This window comes from Cimex lectularius, unplaced genomic scaffold (genome assembly GCF_000648675.2).
Source record: "Cimex lectularius strain Harlan isolate CLEC.00 unplaced genomic scaffold, Clec_2.1 scaffold103, whole genome shotgun sequence".
NCBI lineage: Eukaryota > Metazoa > Arthropoda > Insecta > Hemiptera > Cimicidae > Cimex > Cimex lectularius.
This window is the reverse complement of record NW_019392691.1, coordinates 784,116-809,618: the sequence shown is the minus strand read 5'-3', so window position 1 is coordinate 809,618 and position 25,503 is coordinate 784,116. Positions and strand designations below refer to the sequence as shown.

General features: G+C 35.7%; 1 protein-coding gene across 9 annotated transcripts in view; it reads right to left on the bottom strand.

Moving 5' to 3' along the window:
- Window positions 1-25,503, bottom strand: part of LOC106670422 (protein couch potato) — a 463,537-nt gene that overhangs the window by 88,764 nt on the left and 349,270 nt on the right. For 7 of the 9 annotated variants that reach the window (XM_014400737.1, XM_014400744.1, XM_014400738.1 and 4 more), the window contains exon 3: window positions 576-626. The exons of 1 other annotated variant lie outside the window; for it this stretch is intronic. In XM_014400737.1, the coding sequence (XP_014256223.1) occupies window positions 576-626 (51 nt within the window). Of the gene's footprint in view, window positions 1-575; window positions 627-5,537; window positions 6,034-25,503 lie in introns of those variants that run through there. One more of the 9 variants, XM_014400745.2, reaches the window with a different exon arrangement.

Here is a 25,503-nt window from a genome sequence, read left to right as displayed (position 1 = left end):
GATACGCTACAGCTGTCACTTGAACATTTTTTTAAACGGCCGAAGTTGTGATTGTTAAGTATTTTTTCTTTTTTTTAAATAGACTGAATCTGCCACTTTTACAGTTTGCCTTTTGAAAAGGTTTTAATATTTAAAATACATATTTGAGATGTTGACCATGCTTCATTAAAAAAAAAGAAAAAATCGAGGAAGCAGCTATAGATATAATAACAAACGTGACCCATGTTTTAAATATTTGTCTCTTCCCCCTTCAATAATAACGGGATACTGTATAAAATCGTATCTCTTTCCCAGAGGCAGGCGCTTAAAGGAGGAGAGGAACGGTCGCATCGCCCGTTTTAACGATAAATTCCATGGTGAATCTTTGCGAGCGGACTAAAGAGATAAAAGTAGCTTGAACAATTTATAATTCAGAGCCGTAACCCTCAGCGAGATGCGCTTCATTGGCTCAAAAGTGGGGAAAAGTTAGAACCGGCCCAGCCAAGCTCGATATGGGGTTCTATTATTCAGCTTTGCCGACTGGTGGACCATATTTCATTGATTTACCAACTTTTAGTAAAAATGGTTCAACTCACTTCACTCTCCGAAGAAGAGGGCCCAGGTGAAGTGTGGTATGTTTGACTCACCTGAAAAAAGAAGAAAAATTGATTAATTTCGATTATCATTTAAAGAAACCGTATTGTATATACTTTTAGCAAAAAACAAACGACAAAAAAAAATCAAATGGTTCGCTTTTGAAATGCCTTCAATATTTGTTTTTCAAAATCACAAAACAAGTATAACATTGAAATGACTCCACCGTTCTTAATGAGTCCTTACGTGCGTTTAGAACCCTTTAAACGGCACTGAATGGCACAAAGCTCCATTAATAAAAACCGATAGAAAATAAAATTTTACGTTTTTTTTAATAGATTTCAACTTTGCTTTTCTCACCATTTTAGAATCAATGAGAAACACACCTTTATGGATGCTTTAAATAAATCCGCTTTTTTTAAAAATAAATTTGTTTAATTATAAGCGGTTTTGTTTTAGTAACTTTTTGTATATCAAATCTCATTTAATATTATTTCTTATAGTGGATATTATTTTTTTTATCCAACATTAAAAAAGGATAAATCGAATGATATGAACCTTGAAATACATGCAAGAAAAGCATACTATAAAAAAATTAAAAATTTAGCTTATTTACAAAAAAAATCGTCTCCAAGATGCTAACACGATCGGAAATGTGTCTTTTATTTTCGTCTTTTGTTTCTTTCAAAGTTTCATTAAAATCTGTAATTTTACGTCCGCATTACGACTAAGTAGGCAACTCCAAAAAATATTTTATTTTGTTAACTCATTTCGTGGTCCGCTTGACCAATTAATATATTACAGTTAATTAATGAAAAAATTGAAAAATGTCAAAAAGGTGGGAAAATCCAAAAGGTGGGGTTGAGATGAGAAGTTAGTGTCCGAGTGGATCGAGGTCACGATAGCTCAAGTGGTAGAGCAGCGGCGTATCTAGCCGAAGATTGTGGGTTCGAATCCCGCTCGTGCCATTGACTTTTTTATCTCAACTATTAACCTTAATTACTTGTAATTTTATTTTGTATACAAATTTCACAAAAAAAATTAGCCAAAATAAAATATTTAGGTTAGGTTCATAAATCATCGCAGGTGATTGAAGATAAGCTCGGTTGTAATTTAAATGCTAAATATGTGTCAACGGTACGTTGGCAAAGCCAAGAAAAAGAAATATTTATGCAAATTTAAAATAAAAAAATCGATTCGATTTGTCGCTAAGTCAGTACCTTGTGATGACGACGGTTTCATTTGGGCCGGGATCTGGCTACCAGAATTAAATTAAATCGAATCAAGACGTTTTCATTTCACGGCAAAATGTCGTATTGATTGAACCAAGAGAAAAATGTTTAGGGCAAAGAAGTACTATGACGGTAAACTTAATAAGTTCCTTAAATAGCAACAATTCAATTATACAACTTTGTTCTACAAACATTGCTACCCAAATTACTTTGTAAGTGTATTCAAATATTGGTTTTTGCTAAATATTATCATCCTTTAACTTTATTCCACTGAGAGAATATCACACTTTCACATGGCGTTTGTAAACAAAGTATTGTTAAAATTATATTTTATAAATATATAATATATAATGTATATATAATCATATTCTTTTGTTAATCCGCTAATCAAATATACTTTAATTAATGACTATTGAATAATAATAACTAATGAATAATGTTTATGTCGAGGTCGAGGTTTTATTAATGGCGTACAGCAGGTGTTTAGTTTTTGTAAATGTACCATTTAGCATGTGTAGAAAAAAATTCTCGTCACTCTGGGTTAGCATATAACATGAGATAGCATGCCTGAACATTATGCAAGACTTGCTAATTGCTGATTTCTTAACCAATATTACGAATTAACTTTTTATTTTGGATGGCTACATCATTTCCTTAGAGATTTTTTTAAAAAACACACACACACACAAACACACACACGCACACAAACACAAACACAAAGGATAAGGAAAATTTAAAAGAAAGAAAACACAACATTTCCCTCACTTTTTCTTTTTTTCAAAATTCAACCTTAATAAATTTATTAGCATTGGCTTTGAAGACAGGACGAGATCTTTTAGTATTATTATTTTATCTTTTTTCTTTATCTCTTGATCTTTCTACATTGGAAGATGGAGTATCCGACGACCAAAGTTTAATGTGGAATGAATACACAGGTTAAGAGGTCCAAGGAAAAATCACTAAAGGCACATGCCGTAGTCAGTTGGTAGAAGTTGGATACTAAATCTTATGATGACCTTATGATACAACATTCATACCCATGAACACATGTGTAAGTCACATATGGTGGTCAAAAAATAGAACAAAGAAAGGCGAGAGAACCACTACAAAAAGGCCAAAGATTTGCATAATGTGTGGTGATTAGTGACCGTTAATCAGAAATCGTGAGATGCGGTCTGGTGTGATGTAGGTTTCAGAAAAACATTTTCTTTAACGTGCCAACGTTTCGATCTTTGATCGAAATACTTTGATGGAATATAAAAAATATATTTTGCCTTGTATAAATTCACTTTTCCACATCCTAAATGTATTTGTTAAATGTAAACAATGTTTGTAAATCCCAGGCCCTGAAGATGATCTCAATAAAGATTGAAACGTTGGCATGATAAAGAAAATGTTTTTCTGAAACCCACATCACACCAGACCGCATCTCACGATTTCTGAATAATTATGATTCGCATAATTTAAAAAAACCCAAATTGGCATCGAAAAGTATTTTCAAGCTACTGCCATCTACTATATGTATTAAAAGAATATTATCAATGGTATAACTGAGAACTTTTTTTTAAACGATACTATCGATGTTTTCTCACTACCATGTGTTATCGACAAACTTCACGATGTCACATCAAGGTAAACCATGTCATTCATGATACTATCAGAAATGATAATTCATAGAGTAATTGTCTCATGAAAAGAAGGGCAAATTATTGTTCCTTGACAAGCCCTATCAAAAAATAAAATTTGAAGGAATGAAATATTCTGAGATTTATTCTTGGGATCTAAGGGGTGGCCTTTACAATGAGCTGTTGTTTATTTTATATTATGTAATTATTATAATATTTTTAAAATTACATTAATATAGGATCAACGAAAAAGTAAATTTGAAAGCATTTAATTTTGTTAGTCAAGCTTTCGAGGAATATAGCCTTTAACTGTACTATGAACTGAGTTATTTTTTAATCGACCTCATCCTTGAATGTATTTAAATATAAAATGATAATATTCAAGGCTGATCAATAACTGAATGAGAAATAATAGTTTTAGTTGGAAAATACAAACTTCACGACAACCAAGATAACCAGAGCGATTACTCACTTCTTATCCCAAGAAGTGGGGAAGTCAGCAGGATGATGGACTTAGTAGTTTGGTCATTTTTAAGAAGTTGGTTTGTTACTAACAAAAAAAATTAATTATTCCGTAACACCGACATACTCTTTCCNGAATGGCCAGACTATGTTAGTGTTTGAATTATGATTTTATGGGTACTGCCAGACCCTGTTTCTTGGTACTTTGCTGTATATGGCTAAAATAAAACCTGTAATTCTATACCTTGATTAATCAGCTGGACTAAAGGCACAAAAGAAACAAACTACGAAAGATAGATAAATGACAAAAACACTATCAACTGCATTATAAAAACCGTTAAACCTACCTCAAAGGACAAACAGAAAACATAATAAAATCATGTGCTATAAAAAACAACCAAGGTACCAGATCAAGTCCCAAACTCAAAAAAGTACAACGTGCTATTTCAAGCTGAAATATATGCTTATTTCGCCAAAGCAACTCTTAAAAAGGGTCGATGAATCCATCCATGACCTGGGTAAACTAACTAACTAACAATATCTTGGATGATAGCCACAGGAAAAATTTAAGAAATAAACAAGCAGACACATTGGCCAGACGAGGATTTCCAAGTCTATCTAACTATAAGCCCAAAACCTATAATTGGGATAGCAAGATTACTTATATAATCGTTCATATCGAAATAGTTTCATACAAAAGAATAAGAACGGGCTCTATATTGGTTGCCGTCATCTGAGGAAACATAACAGAGACGTCAACTATGACCCCACTTAAAGGTTATGCAATGAGGGTGAAGATACCTCCACCGATATTAGGTGTTTGTAAGAAGTTAACTCGTGTAAACTCGAATAGAGAAATGTCCAGTAAAATCGTGAATGCCCTCTTCTTTTCTTAGCATGTTAAACGTTAATTTTTCCACAAAACTGCGCGTGGCGATTGGTAGAACCAAAAATAAAGCTATAACAGTCCTTGAAGGCTTGTTGTTGTTTAGTTTGGTTTTCTTTTGTGTTAAATTGTAAAATGCCAGAAGTTAATAAAAAAGGAAAATTAATCAACTCTTTCATTCAAACTGCTATCTATGCACTTGAAAAGTACTAACCAATGACATGCTGTTCGATTCGACATACGTCACTTTTATCCTGAAGTCCTACAACTTTATATGATAGGGGATGTATTTATTATGAATGAGAATATAACGACAGGTCGGAAATTAACTAAAGAAATGTATTGGTCTGATTTAAGGCGTACATGTAAACAAAATTTAAAAATACGTGTAAACAAAAAAATAGCTGTTAAATTCATGGCTGCCATGTTGGTTACTTACGCCCTAACGGATAGCAATGTGACTACATTTTCGACCTAACACCTAACATTGGCTCTGGCCAGTTAGATCGAGCAATGTTCACTAGTCGATTTACGTCATCATTTTACTCGATCTAACACGACCTAACAGGGTTAACACAAAGATCGTGAATACGCCTATTATTATATGCGAAGCAACCGCTCAATGAATATATAACCTAAGGTCCAAGAAGACGGGATAGAAGATAAAAAGAATTGCAGTGCAGAATTCATCTTAATCAAAGAATCAAAAAAGTATAATAAACCTCAAAACTGCTGTGTAGTACCAAAAACTCTACTTACTACATTATCATTCTCGGTTCGCTGGTCATAGTACAGCATCCTATAACACATTGGTCGAGGAATTTTTCAACTTGTAACCACTGTTACTGTAGTATTTCTTCTACGGTTGTGTGGTAGGTCTCAAAGCAGTATGTCTTCAAATGTATTTTGTATTGGTAGGTTTCCTCCGCCTATCTGAAGAACCAACAAAAATCACGCTAATATCTTTTGAATCTAGTTTCCTGTTAAGGAGCCTGTTAATATTCGAAGTCTTCCTGTGATGTAGTCAATAGTTTTTGTATAAATCTCGCGATGACTCATGGATTGTTTGTCTCTATTAAACTATTTGTTTCTCGGTCTCATCTTCTTCAATTTTATGATTTTCCCAAAAGGTATGAGTCCCAATACAATAGTAGGCTCCTCGTGACGTCAATTTTGTGAAGATGCGTAGAGCCATGATCCGTTATATAGATCAATTTTTATTTTTAAAGCTTTTTTGAAATTCCATGTGTGGGTGGTTTAGGGCAATTTTCTTGCATACTATGGTCATAGTGGGGTTTGATTGACTGATGGTATCTAATATGCACAAAGACTACAATTTTGTTCACCTTTTAGCATAGTAAATGGTAAGGATTGGTAAATTAGTTGCCACCAAAAAAATTGTGATATAAAAAGTTCTGTATTTAATATTATTCTAACTGCTACTGTTTTAATTTTAATAAATACAAGCAACATAAATATAACGTTTGATTTTCTCTGGGTTTTTCTTTATGCCAACTTACTTTTCTGTATAAACTTGCATTTTATCAGACTTTATAATTGGGGCTATTGAGATGAATCCGTTTGATCTGCTCCTTTTAATGTGAAACTTCTCGATTTGGTTGATCTAACCAATATAATACTATCTTGAAATGTATTTTTAATCGGCAAAAGTTGTAATTAGAGAGAATTTTTTTCTGAAATGAAGAGTTTCATTAATTCTCCAGACATAAATCATTCCGAAAATAAACAAAATGAAGAAAGGATGAGAGGCAAGGGTTAAGCGGGTGGTACACAGGGGTGCAGCTTGTTTGATCAATACATCGTAAGGTCATGTTGTTAGAGGGACCGAGGAAAGTGCAATGCGAAGATGGGTGGGAAAAAATAGAAAAGTCTGCGGTCGTGAAAACACGCAGACAGTTTTGTGTGAAGCCTTTAATGGGGCGTATGATGCTCGGGCGGACGTAGGCCATGATACATCAGCGAGTCTCACCCCTTAGGCGCATCCATCATCCCACCTGATAAATCATCAGCCTGTTACGCCGGCTCGCCCAATATGTCCTCGGCCATTCAAAGCCACCTTTCAGCCCTGATGAATCATTTCCTTGCGAAAACGAACCCCCTCCCGGTGGTAATGGGAGGTAGCGAAATTGGAAAAAAACTTCACAAACTTCCACGGCTGACTTGTCGATAATCGACACCAATCAAAATTTTAAAGAATGGAATTGATAATTACCAAAGGATTTGTTAATTAAAAATTACTAACATTATTTAATATCAATAACATAAATTATATTTAAAAAAGTTTAATTATTAAATTTTTGTATATTCACGAGAAATGAAAACGTAGTTACATCATCCTTTCCGGGGTTACTAATATCCCAAATGGCATTAGTCTGTCATGGTAAATTTTTTTTCTAACATTTTATCTATGATAAACTCTAATAAATTTAATATTATTAGCAGATAGTGGTCGGTGGTATGCAAACACAGATGGACAATAATTACTTTAATCCCTCATTGAAGAATGAGTGCAGCCGAAACTTGAGTGAAACGTACAGTAACGATAGAAGACGGACCTTGGTCTGCATGATAATTTGATCACTTTAAAATCTATAATAGGCGAACAACCACCCGACTGAGTATTGGTCATACGCGGTTGACACACGGGCACCTACTCTTGGGCCAAAGCCCGGGCAGGTGTCCGTTATGCCGAGAAAGGTTGCTCGATGTGTCCCTCATAGTCGAAGCGTGTCGTGCCTTGGCTCCCTACAGGGCGCGAGTAGGCATGCCGACAGATTTAAAGGGGTTCTCAGACACAGCAGTGAGTTTCGTGGTCCTCTATTCCGCTTTTTAAGGGAATTGGGATTTTTTATTGTATATAAAAGTTACGTGTTTTGTGTCTTGTATGAGCGAATGTATTTATTGGTGTGAATGGAGAGGGGCTGATGGCGAAGTAGCTTCTCCGTCGCTTCTCAGGTTGTGTGTATGACTTGGGCCGATGGCGGAAATTTTTATAGAAATACCCCATCAACTCCAATTTAGATTTGTTTATTAAAGGGAACAGGTAGATGGAATATCGAGTACTCAATCAACCAAACAGAATGAGTGTGATCAATGTATGTTGGTGTGAATGGGGAGGGGCTGATGGTGACGTAGCATCTCCATCGCCTCTCCCTCATGTTGCATTCGTGACTTGGGTCTACGGCGGAAAACTTTTAAAGTACCCATCAACTCAAAATTAAAGTAGTTTATTGTAGAGAACAGGTAGATGGAGGAATATCGAGTACTCCATCTACCAAACGGAATGAGTGTGATCAATGTATGTTGGTGTGAATGTATTTATTGGCGTGAATGGGGAGAGGCTGATGGCGAAATACCTTTTCCATCGCCCCTCGTGTTGCGTGCGTAACTTAGGTCTACGGCGGAAAACTTTTAAAGTACCCATCGACACCAAATTAAAGTAGTTTATTGTAGTGAATAGGTAGATGGAGGAATATCGAGTACTCCATCTACCAAACAGAATGAGTGTGATCAATGTATGTTGGTGTGAATGTATTTATTAGTGTGAAAGGGGAGTGGCTGATGGTGACGTAGCATCTCCATCGCCCCTTGCTCATGTTGCGTGCGTGACTTGGGTCTACGGCGGAAAACTTTTAATGTACCCATCTACCCTAAATTAAAGTAGTGTGTTGTAGATGGAGGAATATCGAGTACTCCATCTACCAAACAGAATGAATGCGATCAATGTATATAGGTATGAATATATTTAGCGGTATTTTGCTAGAGCTTAGGGGCCGAATTGACCAAGATGTCGGATGGCCCTGTCAAAAAATAAAAAAATATAAAAAGCAAACAAAATGCTTTTCAACCTAAAAGCTAGGGCCGCGGTAGCAGAGTGGTTTGTTAACTCTCGGCTCGTAGACCCCAAGGACGTGGGTTCAATTCCCGCCGTCGCCTCTGGCCTTTTTTTCACGATACCCTTCCCAAAACATGAATACGCATAACATATTGTCTGGCATTGGCTAATATGCATAGTACATGCGAAAAAAACCCTAAAAGCCAGTACCGAGGTTTTTGTTACTGAAAGAATTTATTTACAATAAGCAAAGTTTTGTTATCTCTCAATGGACATGTGATTATGCCAGTTTGAATTTGTTTTTATCAAAACAAGGCATATTGTAGTTGTTTGGACACGAAATACTTTCTAAATCACAAGGGAACTTCTTCATTTCTTGAAGTGCGCTAGTATACATTGTTGTCAGATAAGGAAGAGATCAGGCTAATCCGTAATGAATTATATCAATTTGTAAGCTTAGGATCGTGAGCCCATTTAATTGGAGTCAACGAAACCGAACAAATTGAGAAAAGGGTGTAATTTACTTGGCTAAAATTATCGTTTTCTTGGACGGACAATAATGAACAATTAATCTGTCCATAACTGATGGTTTACAATTTTAAGCCTTTTAAATTGAATTACCTCAATAACAATCCATTCTCTTCATTACCTCCCTCATAAATTCTTGATAATCACACCGACTTTGGCGGAATAACCCTTAACGATTTTTCCACCGAGTTTATAGTGCTAATTGAGTATTAGGCATTGGATGTAAATTACAAATGAGAAAGGTCTGGGGTGTCTCGAAGGAGTAGCGATAAATGATAAATGGACGAGGACGGTCGGTCCGTATATGTGAGCCCTCAGGCCAGGCGAATTGCCCCGGAACCCTTTTGCCCAACTTTTTTAAATTACAGAGTTTTGTTGATTTATTTAGCGCCTTCCTGGGCCTTGGGAGAGTGTTTTTGTCCAAAGGCTGTGAGAACAGGGCCGGCCCGTGGTAACCGTGTTTCTTAAATTACTTGAGGGACAGCAGAGGGTGGGATTCACTGGGGTTGTGTGATGCTCACCTCATGACTAAGGCATGAGTTGGAAAGATGAGGGTCTATATTACCGACAGCAACACTTGTTTACTCGCTCCCTCCCTCTTCTTCACTCTCACAACACTCTTTCTGTGTGTTAACTTTCTGTCTACTCCTGAATAACTGTCCATAACTATCGCTATTTCTTTATTTACCCTGAAATAACTTCATTAAAATTATAGACAATACGAAACGGTATCCGTATCGCTAACACTAAAGCCTTTTCTCCATTCTATCTTCTCTTTTATCCTGTTGCTTCAGGACCCCGACTAGACAAACGACCTAATAAGCAAGTTTTAGCACTCAACTAATCCTCCCAACCTTGATCTTTCGTTTCTTCAAATTTTTGTCCAATCACTGTCGGCACGGACATATAACACTAACACCTTTAAAGAGGATAATATAAATTTACATGATATCGTTCCTAAAAAGATACGTTATATTGATTTAATTACTATTACATCCTCTCTAATATCTATACCTCTCCTCCCTCTCTCTCTCTCTCTCACTCTCTCTCGCTCACACACTGTAACACAGGTAAAACTTTCCAACTCCACGGACTACTCTATACACGTACATATAATTTATATATATAACTTTCTTTTTTTCGCTCTGTTACCAACTTTCATCTATTTTTTACTGTTCCTCATTCCTTCTCTTCCTATCTCTCAATAGCCCTCTCAGACTCGTTATTTCCTCTCTCGCTCTCTCTCTCACTCTCTCTCTCTCTCTCATCTCCTTCTCCCTCTCTCAAACTTGTTATTTTTCTCTCTCTCCCTTTCTTTTTTCTCTCTCTCTCTCTCGCCATCTTTGTATGTTCCCATTTATATTTTACTCTCTTTTTCTATCTCACTCCCTTTGGAAAACCCTTTTCTCCCTCCCTCTCCCATACACACACACACGCACGCACGCGCGCAGTCAGACAGATACAAGCTTTCCAATTCCATGAACTACTTAGTACGGGTATATATAAATTTATATATTTCTTTTTCTCGTTCTGTTACCAACTCCCATCTATTTTTTACTGTTGCTGATTCCTTCCTTTCCTATCTCTCAATCCTCTCAGGCTCGTTATTTTTTCTCTCTCTAACTCACTCTCACTCTCTCTCCCCCTCTTTCTCCCTCACTTGCCATCTTTGCATGTTCCCATTTATATTTTACTCTATTTTTATATCTCTTTCAAACTCACTCCCTTTGTAAAAACACTTTTCTCTCTCTCTCCCTCACTCTTACCCCCACACACACACCCATTCCACTTTCCATTTCCATCTGTCTCTAGCTTTCTTTTTCTTACGCTGTTGTCAACTCCCCATTTATTTTTTACTCTTTCCTTCTCTCCATATCTCTCACTAGCTTTCTAAAACTCGTTCTTCTTTTATGCTTATCTTTCTCTTATAGTGCAAAAGAGTATATTATTGCTTTCTTTTTCTTGTTGATGTATGATCAGTGCTTAATTATGTTAAAAATTTAACAATGTTCTGTACTATTATTGTTTTATTAGAAGATATTTCTACATATACATAAAGTATAAGAGTTGGTGTGACTTCTCTGGCGTGCTAGAGCACATTTTAAATGTTTAAAAATTGAGTAGGGTTAATATAAAAACGAAGATGTAATTTCACTCTAAATGTGATTATATATGCAAAACGTTAATCAATCAATCCATCTCTTCTCCCTCTCTCTTTATCGCTGTCTTTGCATCTTCCCATTTATATTTTACTCTATCTCTTTTTTTCCATTTCTCTTTGTAACTCACTGGGAAAACAATTTTTTCTCTCACTTACTATGTCTATCCCTCAATCTCTTCTTGTCCATCTCCATCTCTTTACATATCGATCTCTTCTTTTCATTACCTTTTTTCCAACATTTTTCTCGCCTATTCACTATTTCTCTTTCTTCTTTCTCGCAAACGCTGTATCGCTTTTTTATCTCTCGAACCCTACTTACATCTCTCTCTCCCCCTCTATTTATCTAAATATCTACCTACCTATGTCTAGTTCTCTTTCATTCTTTCTCTATATTTTTATCTCTCCCTCTTTTGCTGTCTTTTTCTCGTTTTCTCTCTCTCACCCTCTCTTTGTCCATCTCTATCTACTCTTGTTTTTCTCCTTCTTACCTCATTTTTAATCATCCATTCATTAGATTTCTTTCTTTCTCTCCATTTCCCTTTCTTTTTCAGTATATGTTTAGACTTTGAAATATTTCTCATATTTGACTTGATCAAACGTTTTTCAAAAACAGATCGCTATGTAACCAAATACGGATCCGCAAACCTACTATTTTCCAATAAATTATTGTTTTCGGTCTGACAAAGTTCCGGGTGGAGTTGTTGGGAGTTAGTTTTACCTCTGGGGTGCAATCAAGACTGGAAGGGGGCTTTCGTCTTCGAGAAAGTTGGCCGGGTCTGGAAATTAGCATTAATTTCGTTCGCCGTGCTGGTGGAATGCGCTAATTAGATTATTCGATAATAAATAGAACAGGTTAGTTTTAGAAATTTAACTTTTACCAATTCAGCTCTCCATTACAACGGCGGGATTGAAATTCTTGCACAACATTTCGTCTGACGTAGTCCATTCTGATACAGGCCCTGACAGAACCAGACTTTTCTGTGCCCAATTGGATAAAATGGTGTCTTTTCCACCTGCTTTCTCAGACTAAAACAGCATTTCATGACTAGACAATCATATTTTTGCAATATGTTTTTTATTTATGAAAAACATTCAATATTGTCAGAAAAAAGATTGAATGATCAAAGACACATATTTCAATAAAAGAGATTTAAAGCAAGTTATTTTCTCTCTACAATGTTTATTTTGTACTCGTAAATTACTCATTTTATGAAAAACCAATTCCCTGCAGCATAACAGAAGAGTTCAAATTGCTGGTATAATTCCAATTTTCGTCTGATTAACAAGCTGCGCTTTTATTAAAAAATAAGCATGTTCCTTGTATAAAAACAACGTTTATTTTGTTGGCAATAATGCAGCTTTACATGTTAAAATGAGCTGAATAGAATCTGCTGAGTATTATTTGAACGGAATTCCTGTGCATTGTATGATTAGGGCCAATTTTACCATTGTTATTAACAAATGAAAACTTTTAGAAAACGACAAAACCTGCCCACGCCATACTCAGCGATAAATGAAAAAGGGTTATTGATTTGGCTCTCCGCAGAAGGACGTTTATTATATTTTATGAAGTTTACCAATTCTAATAGGTTCGTTACGGCTTTGATTTGTAAAGACTTTCCAGAGATGTGGCAAAAATTTTTGAATAAATTAAAAAAATTCTAAAAAAATGTGCAAAAGGCCCAGTCGAAAACCGGTTTTCATAGTAACGTTCCCAAGCGATACTAAAAGCCTGTGAAACCGATTATATTACAAAAGTACCCCAATACCCTACAACAACCTTCAAAACGGAAGTTTTCTAGAAGAAATGCTTCGTTCTGGAACTACATCCGTACATGGGGAGGGTTTACTGCATCGTTCCAGAACGACGACCGTAACCAAAGTGTTAAGATAATTATCATATTTATAAATTTATGATACAAGCGTGTGACCCATTATGCACTTACGTAATATGTTACTAGTCAAAAGAAAATTAAACACATACATACTTTTCATTTAATGCCCGTGAATATACTTAGTTACTAATATCTTCTAAAACTACTAAAGTCAGAAAAATATTCAATATTATTATTTATCTTTATGACAGGTATTGTTTGAGACAAAAAAGTTAGTGCCCGAGCGGATCGAAGTCACGATAGCTCAAGTGGTAGAACAGCCGAAGATCGTGGGTTCGAATCCCACTCGTGACACTGACTTTTTTGTCTCAACCAATACCTTTCATAAAGATTAATTTATTGAAAAAAGTTAATTGGTCAATCGGACCACGAACTGTAATGGATTATTATTAATTCATCATTTATTGCGAGAAGAATATGAGACTGCCTCGATTATATAAAAACGAATAAAAACTGTTTTAAAAATTATTTTGTGTTTATCGTATAAATACCATAAATAGTACAAATGTGTTCGTAAAACGTTTTTTCACAAGGTAACAGCAGGAATACTAATGCCAGCTCTTCACTCGGACAACACATGCTATGAGAAACCAGCCGATGCTGGCACTCAGTGCGAGGGACGTAGGTCCCCATGCCATCATTGATTAAGGCGACGTGGCTGGGATTAGAATGTGTAGAGAGGACTCGAACAGTAGAGTTAGGAATCGAAAGGTGGGTATGAAACTGTTGGAATCAGGAACAGATCAGTTCGTTGAAAAGAGGAATGTTGAGGTCGTTGTGGATAGTAAGGTTAGTAACGTAGTAAGGAGCTATGACGATCTGTCTGAGGACATTGCTTGGAATGATTGGATGGGCTGGATGTTAGATGTCTTGGCAGAACACCACAGTTCCACTCTGTATGTAACTGGCCGCAGTAAAGTCTTTAGTTACAGTTTAGTGTGGACGGTCAAGATAAATTTCGGTCCTAGAAGTCTTCTTCTCAATTGTTGACTCTTAAGTGCTGTGTAGTAGATTCTACGTCAGCCTATCGTCTAGGTATACTCCTAAGTATTTCACTAGATTGGAAATCGGTATCTCTTTGTTGTTGATGTACAGTCGAGGGCAAGACTGCTTTTTTCGTTCAGTAGTGTTCTTCATCACTCTTGTTCACCACTTTTTGCCCCACTCTTCGATAAGCGCAAGGTGTTCCGAGAAGGTTGATGATGGTATGAGGATGTACCAGCAGTATAAAGTTTATAAAGAATGGGACCTACAGTGCTCCCTTGTGGAACGCCAACTTGGACTTCCGAGAACTCGTTACCGCACATCACTATGAAGGAGCGGTGTTAGTTCATATCCGGGCACCGGATCAAAAGCTTTCAGATAAAAAAAAGGGATTTTCTATTAATGGTAGAAATGATCATATTCAAACTGAATTTCCATACACATTTCCTCTGTGTATAAATAATACATTTCTTAGGAATAAAATACTTCTACAAACCAATTTCGAGGGAAAAGACGAACACACGCGAATAATTTCACCATTCATTTTACAGTTTATTTAAGACGAGCCAGCTCATTCTTCGGCCAAGAGAAAAAGGACGGAAAAGGGCGGAGTAATAATAACAAGCTACCCCAAAATCTTGCTCATAATGAGCTCACCTTGATGATGAAGCTCATGATTTAAATATTTCACCCCTGGATATTTATGACTATATGAAACCCAGACTTGAAACAATATTCGCTCTTGATATTACCATAATTGCATTTGTCTAATGTTTAAAAAAAAGTTCAATTAACAAAATGTCAACATTGAGTTATTCTTTAGAGCAGAAACGACATCATTTCAAGGATGCATATTATATTTGTCGAATGTTTTATAATTTAATGTATGCGTTTTGATACTGGCATAAATAAAGATCGTAAGATTGTAAAGATTATAAATTTACGTTACTAAATGAATATAAAAGTGATATACATACAAGCCCTGACATACAGGAGGGCTTAACGACCTTTGGTTTCACAGGCCACACAACTTTACGAAAATTTATTCATATTTTTGCCAACACGAAATGTACATCATAAAATTTGTCACCATGGAGTAACATCAATACAAAAAGTTTTACTGCTTATTTATCATATCTTAAAATGGTTCTGAACAGTTCGTTTTAACTTCAGCATTTTTTGGTACAGTAATTTATTAGCATTTACATTCCATACAAGGCATCTGAGGGTATGATTAATTTAATTAAATTAATTTAAATTATTGTGTATGAGACAGGTTCCAATGATGAAAAATTCTTCGAAAGGCAGGTAAATTTTAACTAAATAATTTAAATTGAGGCATTCCAAAAGCTAATATAATTTTATTAGCGTCAATGATAAATTAAATATCTAAAATTTCAATAATTAATTAATAACATAAAAGCTGTAATGGAAGTCTATATAAAGTCTCAGACCATAAACTTTTACGTCCTAAGTAATTGCTTTGAAATATCAGTCTGGTATGTTCTATTTTCTATGGAACATCCCTTGAATAGCCTTAATGTAAAATGTTTATTACATTTCTGGTAAGTAAACATTAAAAAAAATTCCTTACAAGACTAACCCCCCCCCAAAAAAATAATAATAAGACACCACGATTATTAGAAAAAAAGAAAGAACCAATTAATATGTTTGATATATAAATGAATAAACCAAATAAATATCCTAAAGATATACCAGGCTAACTTTCGATTTAAACCAAAAACCAAAACAGGAGTTTACATTCTAAAATATAATAAAGCTTTTAAAGCAATTAAAATATTATTAAACGATTTTGTAAAAGTTGGGTTGAAGGCTTTGAAAGGTTGAAATGGGATTATTCAAATGAAAAGTCGAGCGGCTGCAAAAATACAATTTTTCTTGATCCTCTTTGTCGGATCAGAGGGTACATTTTTATTGGTGGATTTTTAAAATTCTTTTCGTTTAAACAGTATTTTTTTTTTGTAACCGAGTATGATTTTCAACTTTCCCATCAACATGGTGCTACGGCGCTGCCGGATTCCTGGTAAAATGCGTAAACTCAAGGGGTCAGGTCGGCTCTGGGCCGCAGTCGATGTAAATTTTATGTTAGGCCCCAGGAGGGGCTGAATCGCATTGCAGTCTAACTGCCCGAAGGCGGTGCCCTTACTCTATTTTCAATCAACTTCCAAGAGAGAGAGAGAGGGAGAAAAAAAAGAGAGTGAGAGAGAGAGAGAGAATGAGAGTGAGATGGTTTTCTGAGGATTTCATAGAAAAAATGGCACTATTGTACAAATTTGGTATTTTATAAGAACAGGCAAACTTAATGACTGAAGATGAGAATATTGAATGAGTACATTATTACAACACAGAATAAATTGTACGTAAGATTAATTCTTTAAAAGTCTATTGAATCGATATGTGCTATTGTTGTAGATTATTAGTTATTACAGTTGATCCTTTTGATTATCAATTCTTTTTTCCAACACCAAATTTTTACGGTAATTTATTATCTACGTTTGTATGAAGTCTTTTTTTTATCAAGACAAACGATTTAATGGTATTAGGATCGTGAAATATGTATCGAAACAAGAATAACATTGAAAATTATTTGAATAATAAAAAAAATAATCATTCGGTTTTCTCATTTCTTACAAAAAGAAAACTTCCAAGGTGCAGATTAATGACATGACGGATGCCCTTTCGTGTTAACGTCGGATTCCTTTTCCATTTAGCTCTGAAGTGGGAAAGCTTTCAGAATTCGCTGTGAATACATGGCCATTTTATGAAAAGAGGAACCGTTATAAAGATGTAATTCAACGGGATGGGAATGAGGAGTAAGGATGGAAGAGGGGGCAGATCTCTCGGCAAAGAGGAGAAATATAATTGAATTAAATGAAAAGCAGAGAAAGTTGATGGATAGCCGGAAGGGAGAGCGTATGGAGGAAAAACAGACGGTCCTCCCCCAAAGACGAAATGCGTCTCCGATTCATCTCGGCATGCATCGCCGTGGAAGATCCAGAATTATTGCGCCTCGGAGACATGTGCTGTTGCTGTAATCTCGGCTCGGGCCGAGCACATAAAAACAGACGGCGGAGGATACTACTTTATACAACTTGTAGCGGAGATGCGATGATGGAAATAAAGCCGGAACAAAGCTCGCATCTGCGGTTCCGCTATAAAATAAAACACAAATTCAATTTATGCACCGTGATGACTCTCGGAAACGGAAAGATTATTTAGGTATATTGGTTGAAATTTATTTTCTTATTTACGGCCGACACCAACGTTCCTCCGATTAGTTTCATTTTTTGCTTTGATTTATGAAGTACTACTTATCGGATATTTTCTTAAGTTAAGAAAACGTCGAATTATTTTTTACTTACAACACTTTTTAATTTTTCAAAAATCTCAGTAGGTTATGCAATTAAATTAAATCAATTAATTAAACATGTACATCTTTTATATTAAAATGCTAACTGAATTCAGTTAAAAATATAGGGAAAATCACAATACAATGATTATTATTGTTAAAACTCATAAGCAGATTTTTTTAAATTCTCGAAAACCTATCTATGAGAGTCATTAAATTATTTGGGGAGTCGGTGGCCGCAACGGTTTAGGCGTTGACACGGCGCTCATCAATGTAAGGTAAAGGTCCCGGGTTCGAATCTAGCGGCCCTGCATTCGAACCCGACATGCTTTTCAAATGGGCTTTCTTTAAAAAACACCCTAAGGGTTTATATGACCACTGCTGATGCGAACCCTCGTTAAAAAAAGTTTCAGTGAACCTTTCAATCCTTTTTGAATTTTTTTTATGTCCACAGTTTTCTATTGCATGGATCTTAGTTTTAGAAAATTGATGGTGCCCCCATTCAGTCTTTCCTTTTAGATCTTTCTGTGTACCATATTAACTCTTGAAGTTTCAGGTTTTTTATTCTTCCAAATATCTATTTGTTTGGGAGGGTGTCTTAGTTTTCTTTGAATATAATTTTATCAGACATTTTTGAGGGTATATCATGTCTTTTTATAAAAATATGTTAGAATGACTTATTCTTAGTTCGGGTTTATTTCAATTTGTCCTCACCCTCGTTGGAGAGAAAGAAAACAATACGACACCTGAGATTCAAGTCCAAGTACATTTAAAAAGGGCATCTGGTAGATCCGAATTATACTTCGTCGCAAAATAGTTGACTTTTCGCTCTTTAACAGGTGCAATATTTGCCGGACATTAATTAATATCGAACGAATGTAAAAAATAGTAAATTTCAGTGAAATTCGTAGATCTTATAAAACCTTATTTTCGCGAAAAGAGAAAAAAAAATCCCCATAGATTTGGCTGTTATTTCCAACTTTTACAAAACATCATATAAAATGCAATTTTTCTTATATAAATTATAATCTTAGAAAATAATTCTACGATTTGATTTTATTCTATTTATTTTCCTTCGTCTGATAAATCAGTTATATTAGTCCACGATAGCTAAATACTAATTGATATTATTTCAAGTGAAATATTGCGATGTTTTGTTCAGTATGAAAATCATCATCAGCATTGATCTCGATTATCAAGTTTGGTGTGATTAAACAGGTTTTTTCTTAAATTATGAGGCTTTGGCTCATAAATTTCCTTTAACAAAAAATTATGATAAAATAGATACGGAATATAAATTGCACAGTATTGTTTTTATATAAAAATTGAAACGCCACTTCTGATTTTCATTTATTATTTTATTGATTTGGAGTAAACTGTAGAGGTAATGATGTGCAAAAGTCAGTAACGGTAACAAATCATATAAGCCTATAAACCTACATTTGTGGTGTTATTTAATATTTATTGAAATTTTAGTTTTAAGTTTTTAAAACTAAAATAAAAACGCGAATAGCTCGTATCAATCTGCACATTAATATTAATTTTTTATTAGGTTTCGTGGTCCCGCTACCAAATAAATTCATTCCAATTAATTAAGGTTTTGGTTGAGATAAAAAGTCAGTGTCACAAACGGGAATCGAACCCACGACCTTCGGCTAAATACGTCGCTGTTCTACCACTTGAGCCGACTTTTTTATCTCAACCAAAACCTTAATTAATTGGAATGAATTTGTTTGGTCAAGCGGACCACGAAACCTAATAAAATGTAATAAGCAAAATGAAGTAAAGCTCTCCGTCGCCATTTCATTTGTCGCGGAGAATCAAATAGATTACAAGACATTTGAAAAATGGCAAAATGGAGGGAAAATTGAAAAGGTGGGGTTGAGATGAGAGGTTAGTGTGTTAAGTGGTAGAGTAGCGGCGTATTTAGCCGAAGGTCCTGGGTTCGAATCCCGCATGTGACACTGACATTTTTATCTCAACCAAAACCTTAATTAATTGGAATGAATTAATATTAATGCAAAATTTATCCGAAGATTAAAAAAAACATTCGTTTGTGATGATTCTAGAAATAGGACCTTTAAAAACTAAATTAATATGACTTGATAATTTAATATACGTATCATTTAATGGATACTTTAATCAAATATACTGAATCATGGAAAAGCGAGACTTTACAAGGTTTTAACGAACAATAATTTAAATTATTGCAGCGATGACGATAAGTCTTACTTGAAACGTTGTAAAAATAAGATCCAGACAGCCATTATTACGCGATATTGAGAAATAGCACGAAATGCTTGATGATTGGAATAACCCGAGAGACGACAAATAAATTCAGCTGTTTTATGGCGAACAGAAGATACTACATTCGATGATTTTTTAACTAAATGGCGAATGGGAATCAGCATTTAGTTGATTAAAAATCTAAACGAGTTATTTTTAAATTTATTTGTAGCCTATACATACTTGTACATAATAAAAATGTGATCTCAATGTATATTGTTTACCGCTCGGTCACAGCACTAACACTGATGCCAGCGCTGCACCCGGAGGACGCATGCCATGAGAAGCCAGCCAGTGCTGGCACTCATTTTAATAGATTAAGGGGCAAGGAGGTCTCGGGGCCATCGTCGTTTTAGGCGACGTGGTGGATTCTCGGGATGGGAATATGTGGAGAGGGCTCTAGCGGTAGGGTTAGGATGGATCGATAGGTTGGTATGAAATTTTTGGAATCGGAAATGGATCAGTTCGTGGACAAAAGGAACATTGAGGTCTTTGTGGATAGTGCGGTTAGAGACGTAAAAAGGAGCTTTGACGATTTGTCTGAGGACTTTTGATTGGAAGGATTGGATACGCTGGATGTTGGATGGTTTGGCGGAACCCCACAGTTCCACACCGTATGTCCAAATTGGTCGCAGTAAAGTCTTGTATAAGGTCAGTTTAGTGCTGATGGTTAACCCGGATTTTGGTCCTAGTAGTCTGCGTAATTGTCCAAGTCTTCTGTTGAGTTGTTGTCTTTTAAGTCTTGTGTGGGGATTCCACGTCAGTCTGCTGTCAAGGTATAGTCCTAGGTATTTGACTTGAGTGGAAGTCGGTATCTCTTCATTGTTGATGTATAGTGGAGGGCAAGACTGTTTTTTCAAAGTGAACGTACATTGGATGCACTTTTCTCCGTTTAAACTTGTCCTCCACTTTTTGCACCAACCTTCGATGAGCTCAAGGTGTTCTTGGATATTAGAGGTAGCTTGGGTAGGATTCAAGTTAGAGGACAAAATTGCGGTATCATCCGCGTAGGTGGTAATGATGGTATTTGGGTGAGTAGGTAGATCAGCAGTATAGATGGTATAAAGGATAGGACCAAGGATACTCCCTTGTGGACACCGGCTTGTATTGGCCTGATTTCGAGAACTCGTTACCGCACCTCACTCTGAAGCAGCGGTCTGTTAGGTAGGATTTCAGGATAAGGTAATAAGGAGTGGGTAGGAAGCGTTTGAGTTTATAAAGTATGCCCGGGTGCCACACCCTGTCAAAAACTTGTGCTACATCTAGGAACGCACCCAGGCAATACTCTTTGTTCTCAAGAGCAGAGGAAATGGTGTCCACAACTCTAAAACCTTGTTGGGTCGTAGAATGGTGTGGGCGGAAGCCAAATTGGTGAAAGGGAATAATATTATAAGTATTTAGGATAGGGATTAGTCGTTTTAAGAGGAGTCTTTCAAGGATTTTGGACATTGTAGGAAGAAGGCTGATGGGTCTGTAGGAGGATATCTGGTCGGGAGGGAGTTATTTTTAAAATTGCCCTCTTAAAACTAAAATCGCTCCCCTGTTTGAAAACACTGAAACAGACATTTGAGGAACTTTCTAAAGCACCATCAATTAGGTAAGTAAATTCTGTCATACAAGAGGGCTTAGATGACCACGTTACAATACCATTTCCAGCTCTCAATGAAAAATCTATGCGCTAAGCCGGGATTCGAACCCAGGACCGCTAGTACAGCAATACGAGTCGGACGCCATAACAGTGAGCTGTCCACCAATTTTATTAAGTTACGGTTATTCACACAGATGAACTTGAGGGTACATACCCGCTCCATATTAATATACATTTAACGGGGTTTCTGTTGATTTCAAAGCGATATTTTTGTGTTATCTTAAAAACATCAGTATAACTCTGTCTTTAAAATTTTTACAAAAATGTTCTTTCTAACCTCCTATAGGTTTGAGTGATTATTGGATCAATTATGAGAACTGATTTGTGTATATCCTAAGACTGGGCCATGTTTAGTCATATTTTGCTTTTCCTTCACACAGCTATACAACAAATTCGACACAGAACTTACAATATTTGCGCGGAAAAAATGGCCAACTATTTTCTCAGCATTTTTGGCCTGTGCTAGGTAATATTAGAAAATTTTGACTGAACAAGAAGGCTTTTTTAGATGTTTCCCTTGCTTCCTTCATTAATCAGTAAATTCAAAAATTCGGGGAGATGTTAATTTTTGCAGTTCTTACGAAAACTTCAAATGGAGCTGTGGAGCCAGGGAATCGTCCTGGAGCAGCGCCCTGTAGCATTCGATAGGAAATTTTAATAAACTTTCAATTGGTTCCTACCAATTTGCCCGATTTCTCCACCGTGTTAAGAGTTATTCGCGATTTTTGGGTAAAAATGTGTTTTTTCTCTCTCTCTCACTCTCTCTCTCTCTCTCTCTCTCTCTATCTATCTATCTCTATCTCTCTCTCTCTCTCTCGCACCTGATTTTGCCATATTGGTTCGACCTTATAATTTATCAGCTCAAAATTTGTTCACTTTCCTCCGTTTTGGAAGACTTTTACTTCTTCAACCAAGAAACAGTTTATGAACTCCATTTATAACATTCCTCTTAATTGAGAAAAACACGCTGCTTCAAATCGGAACAAAGGACAATATTTTAACTATACCTACGTCCAACGAAGATGCCACTGGCGTTCACTAATCTAGTAGAAGAAACATATATAGTGGGTACATTGGATTGTAAAACAAGTCCGTAGCGTTTTTCAGAAAGTCGATGTTATCCGTTTTATGTTTGGAAGGAGTGTTTATTTTTAAAAAAATTCTTGTTTATATGATCCGACAAAGGGTTATTTAAGGTGTTTTTATTCTCCAGTTTCGTATTTCTCGTATTTCTACAGTGTTTTGCTGATTTAATATTGAGGTAAAATTGTGCGTTTTGTCATTTAATGGGTTTTTATTACTCCAAATAAAGGAATGGTTAGGGAAAATAGAAAAGATTCTGATCATGGAGTGATGGCGCTTTAAGATAGTACCTTCGTGGTTTACTCGGTTCAGAAATGAAAGTTTGGAAGACGCAAAGCGTTCTGGCCGTTTATCGACAGTTGATGATGACAAAATTCAAGCTTTTGTCACAAGTAATATATACGACACTAGACATCACATAGATAATTAACACATATACTACGAGCGATGAACGCATCTGATAACAGCAAGATATTTTTGTCAGAGGATATGGATTTTTCACAATACAAATCCCCATCTGAAATTCCTAAAACGTAATGAAAAGGACCCTTTTATAAAAAGATCCTTGAGAAAATGGTTACCAACTCGAAAAGCCAGAAGGTGATGTACTTTTGGTGAGATTTGAAAAGGGTGTTTTATTATGAGCTTCTTCCGCCAAACAAAATGGTTAAATTTAATGTATATTGCAATAACGAACCTTCATTTGCTAAACGCAAGGGGATTGATCACGCTCGCCCTCAAGTATCTTTCCAGTAGAAGCGGAAATTGTTGGAGCAGGACTGGGGTGTGCTATCGCACTGTATTCAACTGACAATGCCTCTTACGATTTTCACTTTTTCCAAGCTCTGCAAAACTCTATTAATGGGAGAAACTGTTCTTTACTTTAAGACTGCAGACAACTTCAGACCAACAGTGATAGTGTGTAAAAGTAATTTTGGTCGGAAGAAAGTGGAAAATTAGATGGAAGATGACAACCATCGTGGTGGAATAAACTGGTTCGTGTATTGCAGAATAAATTTGTTTACAATTACCTGAATTTTTTTATTAAATTTACCATCGAAAATCGTTATCGACCTTTCTATGATTCTTAGTTTTGGAATATGGATGGATCCTTGAATTGTTAAGTATTGTACTACTTAATGAATAGTTAAGTAATAGTTGTTCAAATTTCGACTTGTATAGCATCGTTAAACAATAAAATTTATTACTGAAATATGTTCCAATTCACAAGGATTGATTTTCCAGTTCAAAGACATCCTTCTTACCACCTACTACCTTATTTACTGTTTTTGTTGATTCATTTAAGAAACTTTTCTTCTCTATCTATAACCCGGTGCATATTTCATACACAACCGAAAATCTTTTAGTTCATAGACGATACACAGATTTTCTCTTTCTCAAGGAAGATAGATCTTCTTACTGCCTAATTCGAATCCAAGCTATATGCTTTATTTGGAGACGGCAGTGGATAAAATTTTCCTTTTTACGCTTTCCCTGCATTTTTCATTTGTTTTAAGGGTACTTAAGGGCCCTGTTGCCCGAATCTCCAAAATTACTGCTCTCGAGGTTATTAAATCTAATGGTTCTTGGTTTCGGCAATGGAATACTTTAGCTTCTCAATATGATTGCGATTTTTCTTTTTGTTTAGAAAACATCTCGAGTTGGCCCAATTATACCTTGAAACTTTTGTGTAGACTACGTGATCAACATCGTGTGAGTTGTGAGCATCGAGCTCAGGTCTCCAACAGGTATCTTCTCTTTAAGGCCCTAGACCACTCTAAGGAAACCTTTAACCTAAATGTTCAAGCTAGTGGGTCTGTAAAACTTCCGACTCTTCGATGGCTTCTTAAACTCAGATGCGAGCAAGTGTTCCTTAATTTGCCATGGAAGGAAGACGACGGAAATTTCTTGTGCACGCTCTGTAACCTAAGAGTTAGGGAAGATATCTTTCATTTTGTTGCCCAGTGTCCCATACAGTCTGAACTAGGCTATAAATCGCGTTCCAGGTCTCAGCTGCTTGATCTGTTAAATATAGTGGATATGGAGAGGTCGAAAGATCTAGCACACTATGCACGTCATGCCTGGCGATAGAGGTACGATTATAATACCGAGTCATAATTGTTTAACTTGTATCTAAAATCAGCTAGTTTTTATAATTTAGTTTTTACTTATAGTTTTCATTACTATTATTATATAGTTTAGTTTTATTTTTTATTTTTCTGAAAAAGAACAGCCAACTTCCGGCAGACGGATAAGCATCCATGCTGTAAAATGCTTTTAATTTTGTATATTATGTAATGTTTCTCTTTAATGTAAATAAAGCATGTTATCTATCTCTCTATCTATCTATCACAGATTTTCTCTTGATATACCAGCTTAAATATTTATAAATATGCTATGAAAAGAAAAATCTATCATAGCAAAAAAATAGTGGTCGAACAATTTGAAAACTAGACTCCTATTTATGCGCGTTTAGAAAATCCGTCCATTGAGAAAATTCAATCCCACAATTTCCTCTACGTCTTGCAAAGAAACCCACAGATGGAAATACGTTCGGTTCATACCCGAGATTATCTCAACTCAATGCCCTTGCGTTTTAAGAGGGCTTTTAATGGAGATTTGGCGTTCGGCTGTGGTGGCAAAGCATTTTTTTTTTATAGAGAAAATAACAAATCGGAAATATGTACCTCTGCCGTACCAGGAAACCATCACACCCCTCGCAGGCTAAAAGATTTTATTTTATCGATAAAAGTTTGAACGGCGAATCAAAACGTAATAAATAATATGGCTATAACTATTCTCAGGAGAATAACAAAACTGTTTTGAAGTAAAAGTTTTTAAACTTTACGTAATATTATATGCAAAGGTATTTAGTTTTCGGTGTAAACCAAATGTTCGCTAATTTAATCAGTGA